Source organism: Prionailurus viverrinus, chromosome A2 (assembly GCF_022837055.1).
Source record: "Prionailurus viverrinus isolate Anna chromosome A2, UM_Priviv_1.0, whole genome shotgun sequence".
Taxonomy (NCBI): domain Eukaryota; kingdom Metazoa; phylum Chordata; class Mammalia; order Carnivora; family Felidae; genus Prionailurus; species Prionailurus viverrinus.
This window is the reverse complement of record NC_062562.1, coordinates 79,435,744-79,453,433: the sequence shown is the minus strand read 5'-3', so window position 1 is coordinate 79,453,433 and position 17,690 is coordinate 79,435,744. Positions and strand designations below refer to the sequence as shown.

The following is a 17,690-nucleotide window of genomic DNA, read 5'->3' as shown; positions in this document are numbered from 1 at the left end:
CTGGGCTGATGGCTCAGAGCCTGGAGCCTGTTTCCGATTCTGTGTCTTCCTCTCTCTCTGCCCCTCGCCCGTTCATGCTCTGTCTCTCTCTGTCCCAAAAATAAATAAACGTTGAAAAAAAAAATTAAAAAAAAAAAATCAACAAGAAAAGAACAAGTCCATAAAAAAAAAAAAACTACTGGTGCTTTAAATGCAGACATGATGGGTTTCTTGACACCCAATGGGACAAAAGAGTGCTTTCAATTCTGGTAGTAGCCATAAAAGACAAAACTGGTTGGAAATCTTAATAAAAATGATTAGAGAAAGAGAAGAAAGAAAAATGAGAGAATGGGAGTAAGGGATGGCCACAAGAGCTGAAAGGAATGAATAGAATAATACAAAAACATGAGCTAAGTATTCTTGCTGAGGCCTGAAGCAGTGACCGTGAAAAACACAAGCAGCTCTCAGAGGAGAGGAAAAAATGCTTGTGCATAGTGGAGCTCTGCAGGGTGGAGATACACATTCCTGTTCCTAAGGAGGATGCCGTGTGCGCCCCAGGAACATACAGCAAACGGGGGACTGGAGTTCCAGCACTTTGGCAGCCGGCAGAGGATGCCTGGAGGTACACTCCCGCCTCAGGTTTCCTACAGGGGGCGGCTCCTGAACCAAGGTCACTTATTGACAAGGTCACATTTTGTTCCTTATTCTTAGCTGTTTAAGCTATGGGATGTTATTTTTATCCAAAGAAACATCTCATTTTCATTTTTCCTCATTTTAATTTTTTTTATTTATTTTTTTTAACATTTATTTGTTTTTTGAGAGACAGAGAGAGAGCATGAGCAGGGGAGGTGCAGAGAGAGGGAGACACAGAATCAGAAGCAGAGTCCAGGCTCTGAGCTGTCAGCACAGAGCCCGATGCAGGGCTCAAACTCATGAACCGTGAGATCGTGACCTGGGCCAAAGTCAGTTGCCTAACCGACTGAGCCCCCCAGGCTCCCCTTTAATTTTTTATTCAAGTATAGTTGACACACAACATCTCATTTTTAAATAAAATGTTTTGGGGCGCCTGGGTGGCGCAGTTGGTTAAGCGTCCGACTTCAGCCAGGTCATGATCTCGCGGTCTGTGAGTTCGAGCCCCGCGTCAGGCTCTGGGCTGATGGCTCGGAGCCTGGAGCCTGTTTCCGATTCTGTGTCTCCCTCTCTCTCTGCCCCTCCCCCATTCATGCTCTGTCTCTCTCTGTCCCAAAAAAATAAATAAACGTTGAAAAAAAAATTTTAAAAAGAAAAAAAAAAAAAATAAATAAATAAATAAATAAAATGTTTTGCTCTATGAAGTCAAATAAGCCAAAATGGTGGCTCACGGGATAAATTTGTCCTGAAGACATCTTTTATTTGGCTTGTTTCAAATAATTTGATTAATTGATTTTGCATGAAAGTCTTGATTTCTGGCTTTCCTAGAAAAAATGTTAAGCTTTGGCCACATTGGTAAAAAGAAAGCCACTTCTGGCTGCCTCCTTCTTCCTTGCACGGAACCTTATATACCACAGGAGGGAGATGTCATTTTTGCTGCACTTGGAATTTTGACAGACTATCTTTGAAGTTCGCTTTGCCTCATTTTGCAGTGATAACATTCAGCAATATCTGATGACCAATAACGTCCCAGAGGCAGCCTCTACTCTGGTGTCTATGGCGGAACTTGACATCAAGCTTCAGGAATCATCCTGTGCTCATCTTCTTGCTTTCACGAGAGCCACTGTTAAATTCTGGCATAAGATCCTCAAGGACAAACTTACAAGGTAAGGAATTCACCTGTTATTTCATGGTAGTGCTTTCACACGGATATTCGGTGACCATTGTATTTTACTGAAATACGTGTGTTGCTTTTTCTGTTACAGTGATTTTGAGGAAGTTTTAGCCCAGCTTCACTGGCCATTCATCACACCCCCCCAGTCTCAGACTGTTGGCTTGAGTCGCCCAGCAGGTGCCCCTGAGATATACAGTAACCTGGAGACACTGTTTTGCCAGCTTCTGAAACTGCAAACCTCGTATCTTTGTTGGAGATAAAACTTACTAAAATTGCTTTTTTTTTCGAGAGTGGATTTGTGGCTAGAGAGTAAAACTTTTTGAAAGGGGCCAAGAAGCCAAACAGTAGTACTAGGTTTGGACTTGATCTGTATATACCCGCAGAGTGATGGATTGTGCCCTTCAGAGTGAATAGCGTTGGGGGGAGCGGGGTCAGTCTGAAATATATGACTGACCCAGGTTTATATCACACGTAGGTCTCTTGGGACGACAGAAAAAAAAAATGGGCAATAGGGAGGAAAGTTTAGTAATCTAGTGTTAATAAAGGAATTCTTGATTGTGTTTCCTTCCTCACTACTGTTTTTTATGTTAGGAAAGACAGGGTAATTCTAATAACATATTTCATGTGCTTTTTACGAAATCATATGCAATGTAAAATTATGTCTTATAATTAATTTTACTTAGTATCTTATATATTTGTTAGAAAAATATATTGTGTATCTGTACATACATACACGTATGTGTGTATATATGTGTATATATCCATATATCCATGCATATATATTGTTTTGTATACTTTTCTTTTTCCTTGACTTGACTATGTCAGAGATGAATTACTTACTGAGCCAAAACAACTTCCAGAAAAATACTGTCTTCCTGCATCCCCGTCTGTCATCCTGCCCATCCAGATTATGCTGACTCCCCTTCAGAAAAGGTTCAGGTATCACTTCCGAGGGAACCGACAGACTAATGTTATAAGCAAGGTGTGCTTTGCCAACTCTTGTCCTTCGTTGTTATTAATAGCAGTTGTTAAGCATCCTGATCCTCTTTCTGGTTTAAGTTAAAATCCGATCCCATTCACATTTCTGTTTTTTCTCTGAAGAGCTAAATTCCTGTTTTGTCCTTGCCTTAATAGATCTATTTTGGGACTTGTGTTGATATGCCATGGGACTCCGCTCACTCATTAGCACGTCATCTCACCAGTGTCTCAAGTTGCCCCTTGGGTGTGCTGTGACATTTGTTGGGGGCACTTGTGACAACTGGCTCCACGTGTTTCACTGTGCGAATTGCTCCTTCAGGCTTATATATATATCAGAGAGAGATGTGAAAGTCCACAGATAGTCAAGTATTCGCTTTTGAACAGAGTGCTGATGCTACCATGATTTATGGCTGAGGTGCCTGGGTGGCTCAGTTGGTTGGGCATCTGACACTTGGTTGGGGCTCAGATCATGATCTCACAGTTCAACCCCGCATCAGGCTCTGTGCTAATGGTGTGGAGCCTGCTTGGGATTCTGTGTCTCCCTCTCTGCCCCTTCCCCACTTGCTCGCTCTCTCTGTCTCTCTCTCTCTCCCCTCCTCCCTCCCTCCCTCTCTCTCTCTCAAAAATGGATAACCATTTAAAAAAATAGGTGAAAAGCTTTAAAAAATTTTAAAACAGTAAGTGATTTGTGTGTGTGCAAGAAAGTAAGGAATGATGGGGTTGGCTTTGAGGAAATTCTCACCATCTCACCAGCATTTTAGCTGAGGGATTACAGCCATGTATGTTGGAGATACTCTGTTTTTTGTTTGTTTCTTTTTTTTTTTTTTTTTAGAGAAAGAGGTGAGTGAGTAAGGAGGAACAGAGGGACGGGGGGGCAGGGGAGAGAGAGAGAAAGAAAAGAAAGAAAGAAAGAAAGAGAGAGAGAGAGAGAGAGAGAGAGAGAGAGAGAAAGAAAGAAAGAAAGAAAGAAAGAAAGAAAGAAAGAAAGAAAGAGAAAGAAAGAAAAAGAAAAAAAGAATCTTAAGCGGCTCCATGCTCAGTGCGGAGCCCAATGCGGGGCTTGATCCCAGGACTCTGGATGACCTGACCCAAAATCAAGAGTCGGACACTCAAATGACTAAGCCACCAGGTGTCCCTATATTGGAGATATTCTTGAGATTTTTCTTTAACTTGACCGGAAAAACAATCAGGCATTTGTTTTTAATGAAATTTGATTGAATTTATTGAGAATTAGAACTCTGTTGCCAGGGGGTGGAGACTACCTTATTTATCCTTAAGTTTTGCTACATTTAATGCAGTGCAAGGAGCAGAGTGGTTCATTTCAGTGTTTTGAATTATATGTTATTGCACCAGGCTTACCCCAGGCGTTGTACGTGGCATTTATAAATGAGTTTATAGGCTTTATAGAATTTTAAAGGGGTCAAGGGATAGGGAGTTATGTTTGCACGGGAAGGAATTGAGTGGCAATTGGATTTCTGGGTCTTAAATTCAGTTTATTCTGTTGTACTTTATGGATCTCCTCCTTTTTTGGATGAGGTGTTGGTGGAAAGAAGAATAGAACCAATTAGTAAGTAGCGAGACAAGGCAATAAACCTACAGCTGTAGAGAGGCAGTAAGAATTTGAGGTTAGAAAATTGTGAGTTATGTTGATTCCTTTCTTTTTTTAAAATTATTTTCTTAATTTTTTTTTTAATATTTATATTTGAGAAAGAGAGAGAGGGAAGGAGAGGCAGAGTATGAGCAAGGGAGGGGCAGAGAGAGAGGGAGACACAGAATCTGAAGCAGGCTCCAGGCTCCGAGCTGTCAGCACAGAGCCTGACATGGGGCTCGAACCTACGAACCCCAAGATCATGACCTGAGCCGAAGTTGGACACTTAACTAACTGAGCCACCCAGGCACCCCATGTTGATTCCTTTCTAAAGTACATTTCCACTCTGTCATCAAGCCTAAACTACACAGCCCCTGAGATTAGGGATGCCCCTTACTCACTTTTGTATTTCTAGCATCTAGCACATAACAGGGATTTACCCTCAGTAAATGTTTTTGAATGCCTGTCCAACAAAACTTGGAAGGTTTGTAGAATCATCTCTAGGGACAATTTAAAAAGCTGCCTATTTACATTTACTTTTCTATGATTTTACCTGTTTTAAGGCGTATTTTTTTCTTACTTTACCTTTTGAAAAGACAAACCAGAAGAAAATCAGGTTTAAAAGTTATTTTGGAATGTGATTTACAAAAAAACCAAACACAAAACAAAATTAAAGGCCATCAGTTCTTTGTAATGCTCATCATTTTACATATCTCCAAAGTGCTATGTTTTCAACACATACAGTATTGTAAATTTATGAGTTTACTGACTTATGCCACCTTTGGGAATTTGTTGGGAGTACATTGGGAACCATCTGATTAAAGTTCAGAGCAGAAATTGTGTTCTTTTATAAGAATCTTCACCTAATTTGTGTAAGTGCTATGTGTATACAATTAACTAGAACCATTTAATTGTAACTTTCTGGTCAGAATGACTTAAGAATTCAGACTATTTTAACTTCCTTCCTTAGCCTGAATGGTACTTGGCTCAGGTACTTATGTGGATTGGGAATCACACTCAGTTTCTGGATGAGAAGATTCAGCCAATATTAGACAAAGTAGGCCCTTCAGTAAATGCAAGGGTAAGAAACTGTGTTCTTAAATTGTTCCAGTTTTAGAGTTGTGTGTGTCCGCGAATAATCTGTCATTTACCTTACCTCCTGCTTACATGTTTCTTTCAGCTTGAATTTTCCCGGGGCCTCATGATGCTTGTTCTTGAGAAGTTAGCTGCAGACATCCCATGTCTGCTCTATGATGACAATCTCTTCTGTCATCTGGTGGATGAGGTGCTTTTGTTCGAAAGGGAGCTGCACAGTCTTTATGGCTATCCCAGCACTTTTGCCAACTGTATGCATATTCTGTCAGAGGACACCTGTTTTCAGAGGTGGTTGACTGTGGAGAGAAAATGTAAGTGTTCAGTAGCCATCAAGTGGAGAGCATATTATCTCCTTTTGTGTATATTAACTTTTGGTGTTTTTCTCCACCCGCTGTGGGTAGAAACTAGAGTCATCTGAATTTTTCTTGGTTAAGGTTTACCAAGTTGCCTTTTCTTCCCATCAGACCAGTTTTTCTTGTACTTGCACCATCCACGTTTCTAGAATGGAAGAGTCAAGCCAGTATAGGATACAGCTGTTTTATAGATTGTACCATAGTACTTCCTGTTCTTTGTAGTGTCTGTTGGATGTAGCTTGTCTAATCAGTTTAACTATTTTGAAGATTTTGGGTAGGGGTGGCGGGGAGAAGTAGGGAATCTTGTTCAACCCTAACACAGAGCGTGTTAAATATAGTGCAACCGGTGGGAGGTTGTAGATTTGGTTTTTTGTTTGTTTGTTTTTTATAGAAAAACCATTACTCCTAAAAACTTGTGCTGAAAATTAAGAATGACTGTAACTACTTAATTGACCTGTTCCCTTTTTCTGCATATCAGTTGCTCTTCAAAAAATGGACTCAATGCTTTCATCAGAAGCTGCTTGGATATCCCAATATAAGGATATCACTGATGTGGATGAGATGAAAGTTCCAGACTGTGCAGAAACTTTTATGACGCTACTCTTGGTTATAACTGGTAAGTATAAGTCTTTCAAGATACAACTTTCTTTTAGGTAAGCTTTTTTTTTTTTTCTTTTTAGAGAGAGAACGAAAGAGCGAGCGAGCGCATGTGTGCACACAAGTGGGGGAGGAGCAGGGACAGAGGATCCAAAGTCCAGGGCTCGAACTCACAAACTGTGAGATCGTGACCTGAGCTGAGGTCAGACGTTCAACTGAATGTTCTTTGTTGAAGAAATGGGGTGATTTTTAAAAAAGTTTTATTTTTATTTATTTGGGGGGGAGAGGGGCAGAGAGAGAGAGAGAGAGAGAAAGAGAGAGAGAGAAAGAGAAATCCCAAGCAGGCTCCGCACTGTCAGCACAGAGCCTGACACGGGGCTCCATCTTATGAGCCGTGATATCATGACCTGAGCTGAAATCAAGAGTCAGGTGGACACAACCAACTGAGCCACCCAGGTGCCCTGAAATGGGGTGGTTTTTATATGTACATGATGAGGTTTTGGGGTGATGGTGGGGTTCGGAGCTGACGGCCAAGAAAAAATTCTTGAAGATGTCTTTGGTGCAAAAAGGTGATTTTATTAAAGCATGGGGGCAGGACCCACCTCCAAACCCCACCATTACCCCAAAACCTTATCATACAGCTCTGTGACTTACAGTGGAGCTACATCCTGATGAAGGTATCCTAAGTTAAACATTTTAAGTCAAAAATGCATTTCATACACCTAACCTACTTTATAATAAAATGTTGAATATCTCATGTAATTTATTAAATACTGTACTGACAGTGAAAAACAGAATGGTTGTGTGAGGACAAAATGGCTGTAAGTGCATTGGTTGTTGACCCTCATGATCCCATGGCTGATGGAGATATGCCGCTCTCCCGCTGCCCAGGATCATGAGAGGGTTGTATCCCATATTGCCAGCCTGGGAAGAGATCCAAATAACATATTCAAATAATTCCTATAAATGTGTATAGCTTTTGTACCATTGTAAACTTGAAAAATCTTAAGTTGAACCATAATAAATCAGGGCCCATCTATAATTTCCTCATGCCTTTATTTATTTATTTATTTATTTTTAATGTTTATTTATTTTTGAGACAGAGAGAGACAGAGCATGAACGGGGGAGGGGCAGAGAGAGAGGGAGACACAGAATCGGAAGCAGGCTCCAGGCTCTGAGCCATCAGCCCAGAGCCCGACGCGGGGCTCGAACTCGCAGACCGCGAGATAGTGACCTGAGCTGAAGTCGGACGCTCAACCGACTGAGCCACCCAGGCGCCCCTCCTCATGCCTTTAAAAAATTAAACTGTGGGGCGCCTGGGCAGCTCAGTTGGTTAAGCATCTGACTTTGGCTCAGGTCACGGTTCGTGGATTTAAGCCCCGCATCTGGCTCTGTACTGACAGCTTGGAGCCTGGAGCCTGCTTCAGATTCTGTGTCTCCCTCTCTCTCTCTGCCCCTTCCCTGCTTGAGCTGTCTCTCTCTCTCTGTCTCTCTCTCTGTCTCTCTCTCTCTCTCTCTCCCCCCTCAAAAATAAACATTTAAAAAAATTGAGCTGTAATTTATATACAATGGAGAACATAAATCTGAAGTATACAGTTCAGTGAGTTTTGACAAGTACATATACTTGTGAAACCTGCAACCTTGTAAAGTTTAGAAATAGATCCGTACTTGGATGGTCGATTGATTATTTGACAAAGGTACCAAAGCATGTCAGTAGGGAAAACCTGTAACTGTGTCCTGGGCAGAACCAAAACTTTCACATGTCTTGTTAACTTTCTCCACAGACAGATATAAAAATCTTCCCACAGCTTCCAGAAAGCTACAGTTCCTGGAGTTACAGAAGGACTTAGTAGATGATTTCAGGATACGGTTAACTCAGGTGATGAAAGAAGAGACTAGAGCTTCCCTTGGTTTTCGATACTGTGCAATTCTCAATGCTGTGAACTATATCTCAACAGTACTAGCAGACTGGGCTGACAATGTTGTAAGTTAATGTGCTTTTATTTATTTATTTATTTTAACATATATATCTTTTAGTTTATTTACTATTTTTAAAAAATTTTTTTTTAATGTTTATTTTTGAGACAGAGAGAGACAGAGCATGAACAGGGGAGGGTCAGAGAGAGAGGGAGACACAGAATCTGAAATGGGCTCCAGGCTCTGAGCTGTCAGCACAGAGCCCGACACGGGGCTCGAACTCACGGACCGTGAGATCATGACCTGAGCCGAAGTCGGACGTTTAACCGTCTGAGCCACCCAGGCGCCCCTATTTACTATTTTTTAAAATTAATCTCTACACACAATGTGAGGCTTGAACTCACGACTGGAGATCAAGAGTCGCATGCTCTTCCGACTGAGCCGGCCAGGTGCCCCGCTAATGTGCTTTTTATATTAAATCATAGATTTTTCACAGTTTTAGTTAAACAGTTTTTTGCTAGCAGTATTAACAGTTTTACCTTTTGAAATTTTGAATTTATAGCAAGCAGAAATTACACATTAGTAGAATAACAACTAGGCCAAACCTAGGGGGTGTGATTAAATTACATTTTTTTCTCAATTCGCAAATAGTTACATAATCCCAATAGTTTAATCATTGAAAAAGAAAGCCAACGTCTCATAAAATAGTGGTCTATAGAATGAACCTTTTTCCTCTTAATTAGACTTTATCTTGGGAAATATTCATGTATGGTAATTGCCATCTCAGAAAAAGCTAGGATTGAGAAATGGTGTCAAAATCCATAAAATCCAGGACTTTAAGGAAGATGAAATAACACCATCTGAGGGGCACCTGGCTCGCTCAGTCGGTAGAGCCTGCGCCTGTTGGTCTCAGGATCGTGAGTTCAAGCCCACAGTGGGGTAAAGATTACATAACAAAGTAAAATAAAAGTAATAAAAATAACATTTGATACCCTTTGAATGCCTTTAAATCATGAGTAAGTAGAATAATAAAATGAACTCCTATGTTCCTGTCATCCAGCTTCTTGTACCAATTTTGTTTTATTTAAGCCTCTTCTCCACATCCCACACTTGATTATTTTGAAGATCTTAAGGTATATTTCATGATAAATATTTCAAAATGTATCTCTAAAATAATCCCTTAAAAAAAAAAAAAAAACCCATAACCACAATACCATTATCACATCATCCAAGAAAGTTAATTTCTTATAGTGGGAGGTGTCTTAAATAAATCTAAAAATCAAAACCTTGGGTCGGGTTAGCAAGTACTGTAAGGCCTTTTGCCTCCAAGAATTTTATTTATCCTTCCTTTCTCCACACACATTCATTTGGTCTGCCTAAATACAATTATTAAATAATTTCTGTGTACTCTTTTTATTAATCCAACGACTATAGTGGTTTTCAAGGCTTTTGCTAACCAGGTTTTCCAATATGTATTTCTAGCCAAAAATGAAGAAACTTAATTAGCCTTTAAAACTTTAACATAGATTAATTCCTTTGATGATGTTTAGATATTAGAATGACCTCAGAGGAGCTCCAGGAACTTCTTGGACAGGGTGCTCTTGGGTTTGGAATCACTATTCCCTGATCATGTGTATAGATACAGAAATCAGCTTGGGTTTCCACCACTGTGTCCCATGAACTAGGTTTCATGACAGAAAGTATTAACAGAGAATTTGCATGACCATAAAACAGTGAAGTATACATTAAATGGGAAAAAAAAAAAAAAAAAACTGTACTAAGGTACATTGTAAATGTAAAGTATTATATGATTGTGTCATGAAATGAAAATAGGAAAGTAAAACAACAAAACAACTATAATGTTAACTAAAGACTTAATAATACCACTTTTTAAATGTGGTAGATAAAGTGGGAATTGAAAAATTCCAGGGTAGAATAATTCGAAAGCTTGATTAACTGAGGATTGGTGATAAGTTCATAGTATACTAGAAAACATAATTTTTGAGTGTGTTCACATGAGTCACAGAGGTGGACAAGATAAATTAAAATGTCTGTATATTGTCAAGTCTTAATGTAATAAAAAAAAAAGCAGAAATGAAATATAATCAAACATAGGCATTTAAAAATACTCAATGTCCAGGTTAAGGACAGAGTCTTGAAAACATAATAAGAATAGATATATGTTTGTTTTTTTAAGTTTTTATTAAAAATAATATATTTTAAAATATGAATTTCTAACAAAAAGTATATACTGCTAACGCATTATATAGAAAATATATTCCTTTACTGTGAAAGAATAAACAAAACAGAAAAGTCTTTATCTTAATTACATACAGGGTAATTAATTAAAAAAATAGGAAACAAAAATAAATGTAATAACAGACATAAGTAAGATAAAAACCTGATAAACATAGTTTATATTCTGGACTCTGGCTGGGACTTAAAAAGCCTTTTTCAACAAAAATGTTAACTGAGATCCACATTCATAGTATCATTCTGCTAAGCAAGGAAGATAAGACACAAAATAATTATTTCATAAAATGAATATAGAGTGTACTGACTAATGCATTTGTTTATAAAGTCACCTAATTAGAACACATGGGCTGTATTCTATTGCGTATGCTACACAATTCTCATTGTGTACTTTTATGTGTTGTTTTCCTCATTTTAGTAAGTACTTTTTTCACTCAGCCCCCACACTGCTCCATTTTCTGCTAAGCTTTGTCATAAAACAAATTGTCATTTCTGATTCTTGTGCCAGATGCTCTAATAAGAAACTCATTCGAAGCCAGATTTTTAGCTTCAACGAATTATTTGTGGAACATCATTAACTACTTTTACTTGGTGCCGTAGTCTGTTAACGAAGATGAATTGGCCATCATCCCTGTCCTTAGGAAATTTGTAATGCGCTGCTGAATTAACTGGGTCCTTCTGTCAACAGAAGAATAACCAAATTTAGAGTAGCTCCTCAAATCATGAATGAATTTTTTGTCCTTGTGTGTTATGATTTTACAAATTCTGTTTAATATAAGAAGTTATTTACCCATTTTCATGGTCTTTCAGCCTGTGAACGCTTAAAATAAAAATCATTAATGCTCTTGTATTGCCTAGATAGAAAAAAGGAAGAGTGGACAGAGCTCACCTTCCATTAATTTCGATTCTGTACTAATAGCTGTCTGTCCATTGCCAGACTGCGCCAAGCCAGACATACCCAGCCATTCAGAGCCAGGAATTTTTCAGTTGTAGGTGACAGAAGCTGGATTGATGCTGGCCTGAGTGGGGAGGGGGAGTGGGGTGAGTCGGTGAGGAATCTGTTTGTGTAACTGAAAGCAGTAGGCATGGCTGCCCTGGACTTGTTCCCTTCTGGCTTCATTGTCAGGCAGGCTCTGGGAGTGTGGCCACAGGTGGCTCCAGGCTCCCACTGTCCAGGCACTGAGAGGACCAGTGCCTCTTCCCTGATAGGTTCAGCAGAAAATACCAGTGTGGCCTCTCACATGTCCATCCCTGAACAATACTTATTGTGGCCATATCCTGTCCCCTATTAATGGGCATTTAGGTTGCCTTTAATCTCTTGCTAAATACCCACAGCGTTATTTTTCTGTAGGGCAGAAAAAAATAATACATATTCTACCTAAAATGCCACTGTAAAAATGACATTTTAATTCTCTTAACTCTCATAAATCTGCTTACTACAACTCTCAGTCTGTGTTCGGAGAAAATGAGTACTTAAAGAAATCAGCCATCAGGGAAATGCAAATTAAAATCATAGTGAGACATCACTAAATATAAACTAAGATGGCTATAATAAAAAAGACATAATAAAAATTGCTAGTGCAGAGGTAGAGAAGTTGGAACCCTCACACACAGCTGGTAGGAATGTAAGATGGTACAGCCACTGTGGAAGAGAGTCTGCAGGTCCTCAAATAGCTAAGCACAGAATTACCGTATGACCCAGCAGTTCTACTCCCAGTATACCCAAGAGAATTGGAGACATTTGTCCACAAAAAACCATACACACAAATGTTCACTGCAGTATTGTTCATAATAGACGAGAAAGAACCCAGCTGTCTGTCATCTGATGAATAGCTAAATACAATGTGGTACGGCCGCATAATGGAATATTATTAAGCAATTAAAAGAAATCAAGTACTGATACATCTTACAACATAGATGAACCCTGAAAACATACTAAGTGAAAGAAGCCAGTCAGAAAGAGCCAGAAATTATAGGATTCCATTTATGTGAAACATCCAGAAGAGGCAAATCGATAGAGACAGAAAGATGAGTGGTTGCCTAGGGTGGGAGGGTGCACGGAGGGGATTGGGAGATGATGGTTAAGTGTGGGGTATCTTTTTGGAGTAAAGAAAACATTCTAAAATTGACACTGGCGTTAGATGCACAATTCTGAATATACACTAAAAGCCAATATATTGTACACTTTAAACAAGTGAGTTGTAGTACATGAATTCTATTTCATGCTGTTAAAAAGGAAGCATCTTAATGACCATGTTAATACATTTTTGCTTTCAGTTCTTCCTACAACTTCAGCAGGCAGCACTGGAGGTCTTTGCAGAGAACAACACCCTCAGTAAATTGCAGCTGGGACAGCTGGCCTCTATGGAGAGTTCTGTCTTTGATGACATGATTAACCTACTGGAGCGTTTAAAGCATGACATGTTGACCCGCCAAGTAGACCATGTTTTTAGAGAAGTTAAAGATGCTGCAAAATTGTATAAAAAAGAAAGGTAAGTCCTTCATATTTTCTTATTACTCAACTCTCAAATCCAGTTTGCTAAAAGTTGAAAGATGATAAATACCTATATTTCTCAGACTATTCCAAAACATAGAAGAGGAAGGAAAACTTCCAAATTGATTCTGAGGCCAGCATGACCCTGATTTCAAAACTAGACCAAGACTCCACAACAAAAGAGAACTGCAGGCCAGTATCCCTGATGAACATGGGTACAGAAATCCTCAACAAGATACTAGCAAACCAAATCCAACAATACATTAAAAGAATCATTCACCATGATCAAGTGAGATTTATTCCTGGATTGCAAGGGTGGTTCAGTATCACAAATCAATCAGTATGATACATCACGTCAACATAAGAGAAAGGAAAAGGATAATGTGATTATTTCAATAGATGGCAGAAAAAGCATTTGATAAAGTACAACATTCATTCATTACAACAAATCCTCGACAAAGTAGGTTTAAAGGGAACATATCTCAACATAATAAAGGCCATGTGTGAAAAACACACAGCTGATATCATCCTCAGTGGGAAAAGCTGAGTGCCTGTCCCTTAAGGTCAGGAACAGGACAAGGTTGTCCACTCTCACCATCACATTCAACCCAGTACTGAAGTCCTAGCTACAGCCATCAGATAACAAAAAGAAAGAAAAGGCATCCAGATCGGTAAGGAGGAGGTCAAACTTTCACTGTTTGCAGATGACATGATACCATATATAGAAAATCCAAAAGACTCCACCAAAAAACTGCTAGAACTGATGAATGAATTCAGCAAAGTCAGTGTACACAATGTACAGAAACCTGTTACATCTCAGCCGAAAGAGAAATTAAGACAACAGTCCCATTTACAACTGCACCAAAAACAGTAAGATACCCAGGAATAAAACTAACCAAAGAAGTGAAAGAACTATACTCAGAAAACTACAAAACACTGATGAAAGAAACTGAAGACGACACAGAGAAATGGGAAGACATCCCATGCTCATGGACTGGGAGAAAAAATATTGTTAATATGCCTACACTACCCAAAGCAACCTACACATTTAATGCAATCCCTATCAAAATACCAGCAACATGTTTCACAGAAGTAGGACAAACATTTCTCAAATGTGGATGAAACTACAAAAGATCCCAAATAGCCAAAGCGATCTTGAAAAAGAAAAGCAAGCTGAGGCATCACAATTCTGGACTTCCAAGTTCTATTACAAGTCTGCAGGATCAAAACAGTATGGTACTGGCACAAAAACAGACACATAGATCAAAAGAACAGAAAACCCAGAATAAACCTACAATTATTTGGTCAATTAATCTCTGACAAAGCAGGAAAGAGTATCTAAAGGGAAAAGGACTGTCTCTTCAACAAATGGTGCTGGGAAAACCGGACAGCTGCATGCAAAAGAATGAAACTGGACCACTTTCTTACACCATACACAAAAATAAATTCATAATAGATTAAGGACCTAAATGTGAGACCCGAAACCATAAAAATCTTAGAAAAGAATATAGGCAGTAATTTCTCTGACATTGATCATAGCAACTTTTTTCTAGATAGGTCCCCTGAGGCAAGGGAAACAAAAGCAAACAACAACAAAAAACAAAAACTATTGGGACTACATAAAATAAAAAGCTTCTGCACAGCAAAGAAAACAATCAACAAAACTAAAAGGCAACTACTGAATGGGAGAAGATGTTTGCAAATGACATATTTGATGAAGGGTTAGTATCCAAAATAGATCAAGAACTGGTACAACACCCCCAAAACAAATAATCCAATCAAAAATGAGAAGACACGAACAGACATTTCTGCAAAGAAGACATCCAGATGGCCAACAGACACATGAAAAGATGCTGATCATCACTTAACACCAGGAAAATGCAAATCAGAACCACAGTGAGCTATCACCTCATAGTTGTTCGAACGGCTAAAAATCAAAACCACGAGAAACACGTGGCACCTGGTGGCTCAGTCGGTTAAGCGTCTGACTCTTGGTTTCAGCTCAGGTCCTGGTATCACGGTTTCATGAGTTCAGGCCCCATGTCAGGCTCTGCACTGACGGTGCGGGGCCTGCTTGGGATTCCCTCTCTCCCTCTCTTTCTGCCCCTCTTGCTCGCTCTCTCAAAATAAATAAATAAACTTAAAACACACACAAGAAACAACAGGTGTTGGTGAGCATGTGGAGTAAAAGGAACCCTTGTGCACTGTTGGTGGGAATGCAAACTGGTGCAGCCGCTCTAGAAAGCAGTATGGAGTTGCCTCAAAAAGTTACCCCACGATTCAGGAATCACACTACTGTGTATTTACCCAAAGAATATGAAAACACTAATTCAAAGGAATACATGCATTCCTATGTTTATGCCAGCATTATTTACAAGAGCCAAGATATGGAAGCAGCCCAAGTGTCCACTGATAGATGAATGAATAAAAAAAAAATGTGGTGTATATCTACAATGGAATATTATTCGGCCATAAAAAAATTTTGAAACCTTGCTATTTGTAACAACAGGGATGGAGCTAGAGAGTATTATGCTAAGCAAAATAAGTCAGTCAGAGAAAGACAAATACCATATGATGTCACTCATATGTGGAATTTAAGAGACATAACAAATGAACAAAGGAAAAAAAGAGGGAGGCAAACCAAGAAACAGACTCTTAACTACAGAGAACAAAATGATGGTTACCAGAGGGGAAGTGGGTGGAGGGATGGGTAAAATAGGTGATGGGGATTAAGGCGCGCACTTGGTGATGAATATCAGTGATTAAAATAAAAACTTTAAAAAAGATTGAAAGATGATATATACAAATTTCCAAGGTGTCTAGATAGCAGAGTTTGGCCTTTTGCTCTACAAACTTTTAACCATTGTTGATAGAAAGCTTTCTAAAATATATTCAGACATTTATTCAGTTTATTTATTCATCCTGAGAGAGAGAGAATCCCAAGCAGGCTCTGCACTGTCAGCACAGAGCCTGACATGGAGCTCAAAGCCATGAACCGGGAGATCACGACCTGAGCTGAAATAAAGAGTCAGAGACACTCAACCAACTGAGCCACGCAGGGGGCCCTGTTCAGACATTCTTAATCAGAATAAACTGATCCTAATTTAACCCTCAATGTAGTTGTGACTACAGAGATAGTCACAACTGGTCTGGGATGTGGGGCTGAGTGGCCTGGTGCCCCAACAGTACTCTGCATGCATGCCTGCAGGGTACTCTGTATCCACTGTCGTGATTCTGTGGTCTCTGTCCCTTTCCCCACACTGCGTACTCTGTGAGAACAGGCAGGGTCTGTCTTCTCCAGCACAGTCCCCGTCACACCGAACATTTGTAATCCGTTTGCAAGTGTGCTTAGTCCCTGTTATTCTGCCGAAAACCAGAGCATAAAATTACCTGATGTCTTCAACGCTAATACATGTTACATTTTAACCACTTTGTAATTATTTCAGTAAGTCACATTAAGGAAATGATGTGTCATCCCATTAAATAAGGGAGTATTTAATGGAGAACCAGTGTATCAATATATATTTATTTTCTGAGACGGCTTTTAATGTTGGGCTGTACATTTTGCTCTTATCCACCCAAGATGCCCCAGGACAGCGCACTTCCCCACATCTCTAAAAGTACAAGGTTTTGAAGATTCCGTAGTAAAATGTAACGCGCTGCAGGCGGTGCGGTCTTGGTCCCTCGCAGGTGGCTGTCGCTGCCGTCGCAGTCGGAGCAGGCGGTGATGTCCCTGTCCAGCTCGGCCTGCCCGCTGCTGCTCACCGTGAGAGACCGCTTACTCCAGCTGGAGGAGCAGCTTTGCTTCTCCTTGTTCACAGTCTTCTGGCAGGTGCTTGTGGAGAAGCTGGATGTGTACATCTACCAAGAAGTAAGCAAGAGCGGGCGGCGTTCCGGGGCCCTGATGGCAAAGGCACGTGTGACACGAACTGCTCTTTGTTTCAGATCGTTCTTGCCAATCATTTCAACGAGGGAGGGGCAGCTCAGCTCCAGTTTGATATGACTCGGAACCTGTTCCCCCTGTTCTCCCGCTATTGCAAGAGGCCAGAAAATTACTTCAAACAGTAAGCTCAGAACTTAACAATGACTGTTGATGGCATCAAGCTTTACAGGATGTTGATTCCTCTTTTCACAGCCCTAGGGGCCCCGTGATGTGTGGTGGGATAAATACAGCATCAGCTAAAAACTGAAAACATTCATCATGTACCCAGCTACTCTAAGGTGTGACCCATGACCCCCGTCCCCCCCAGATTTATCAGAACTGGATCTGAGTTATGGGCTGGGCTTTGTTCCCAGCACTGGTTTCATGCTTCTATTTGCCTGTTACTGGAGAGACAAATAGAAAATAAAGGCAAGTGCAGTTGTACCATAGTCAATAAATAGAAGAAATTAAAAATATGCCTGGTACCTAATAGTAGGTCAGGCATGAAGAAAGTGGTTTTCTTACATATTTATGTTGATTTTGGTTCTAAGCGTAACTATAAATGAATGTCAGAAAAATTCCTCAAACCATTTTTAGAATTATTGGTTTGAAATTTAAATTATTGGGGAGAGGACTTTGAGATTATAAAGTAGTCCCTTTAAAGTTATTATAAAATGAAAAAATGATTTTTATTTTAGTAAGAGATCTC

At 39.7% G+C, this 17,690-nt stretch overlaps 1 protein-coding gene across 6 annotated transcripts in view; it reads left to right on the top strand.

The window, feature by feature from the left end:
- The window catches only part of RINT1 (RAD50 interactor 1), a 30,839-nt gene that overhangs the window by 11,831 nt on the left and 1,318 nt on the right, over nt 1-17,690 (top strand). For 2 of the 6 annotated variants that reach the window (XM_047848837.1, XM_047848838.1), the window contains 10 exons: nt 1,602-1,775; nt 1,875-2,024; nt 2,609-2,765; nt 5,320-5,430; nt 5,530-5,755; nt 6,276-6,413; nt 8,180-8,379; nt 12,843-13,057; nt 16,750-16,930; nt 17,005-17,123. In XM_047848837.1, coding sequence (XP_047704793.1) covers nt 1,602-1,775; nt 1,875-2,024; nt 2,609-2,765; nt 5,320-5,430; nt 5,530-5,755; nt 6,276-6,413; nt 8,180-8,379; nt 12,843-13,057; nt 16,750-16,930; nt 17,005-17,123 — 1,671 coding nt within the window. Of the gene's footprint in view, nt 1-1,601; nt 1,776-1,874; nt 2,025-2,603; nt 2,766-5,319; nt 5,431-5,529; nt 5,756-6,275; nt 6,414-8,179; nt 8,380-12,842; nt 13,058-13,142; nt 13,335-16,642; nt 16,931-17,004; nt 17,124-17,690 lie in introns of those variants that run through there. The other 4 variants (XR_007150163.1, XM_047848839.1, XM_047848841.1 and 1 more) reach the window with 4 other exon arrangements.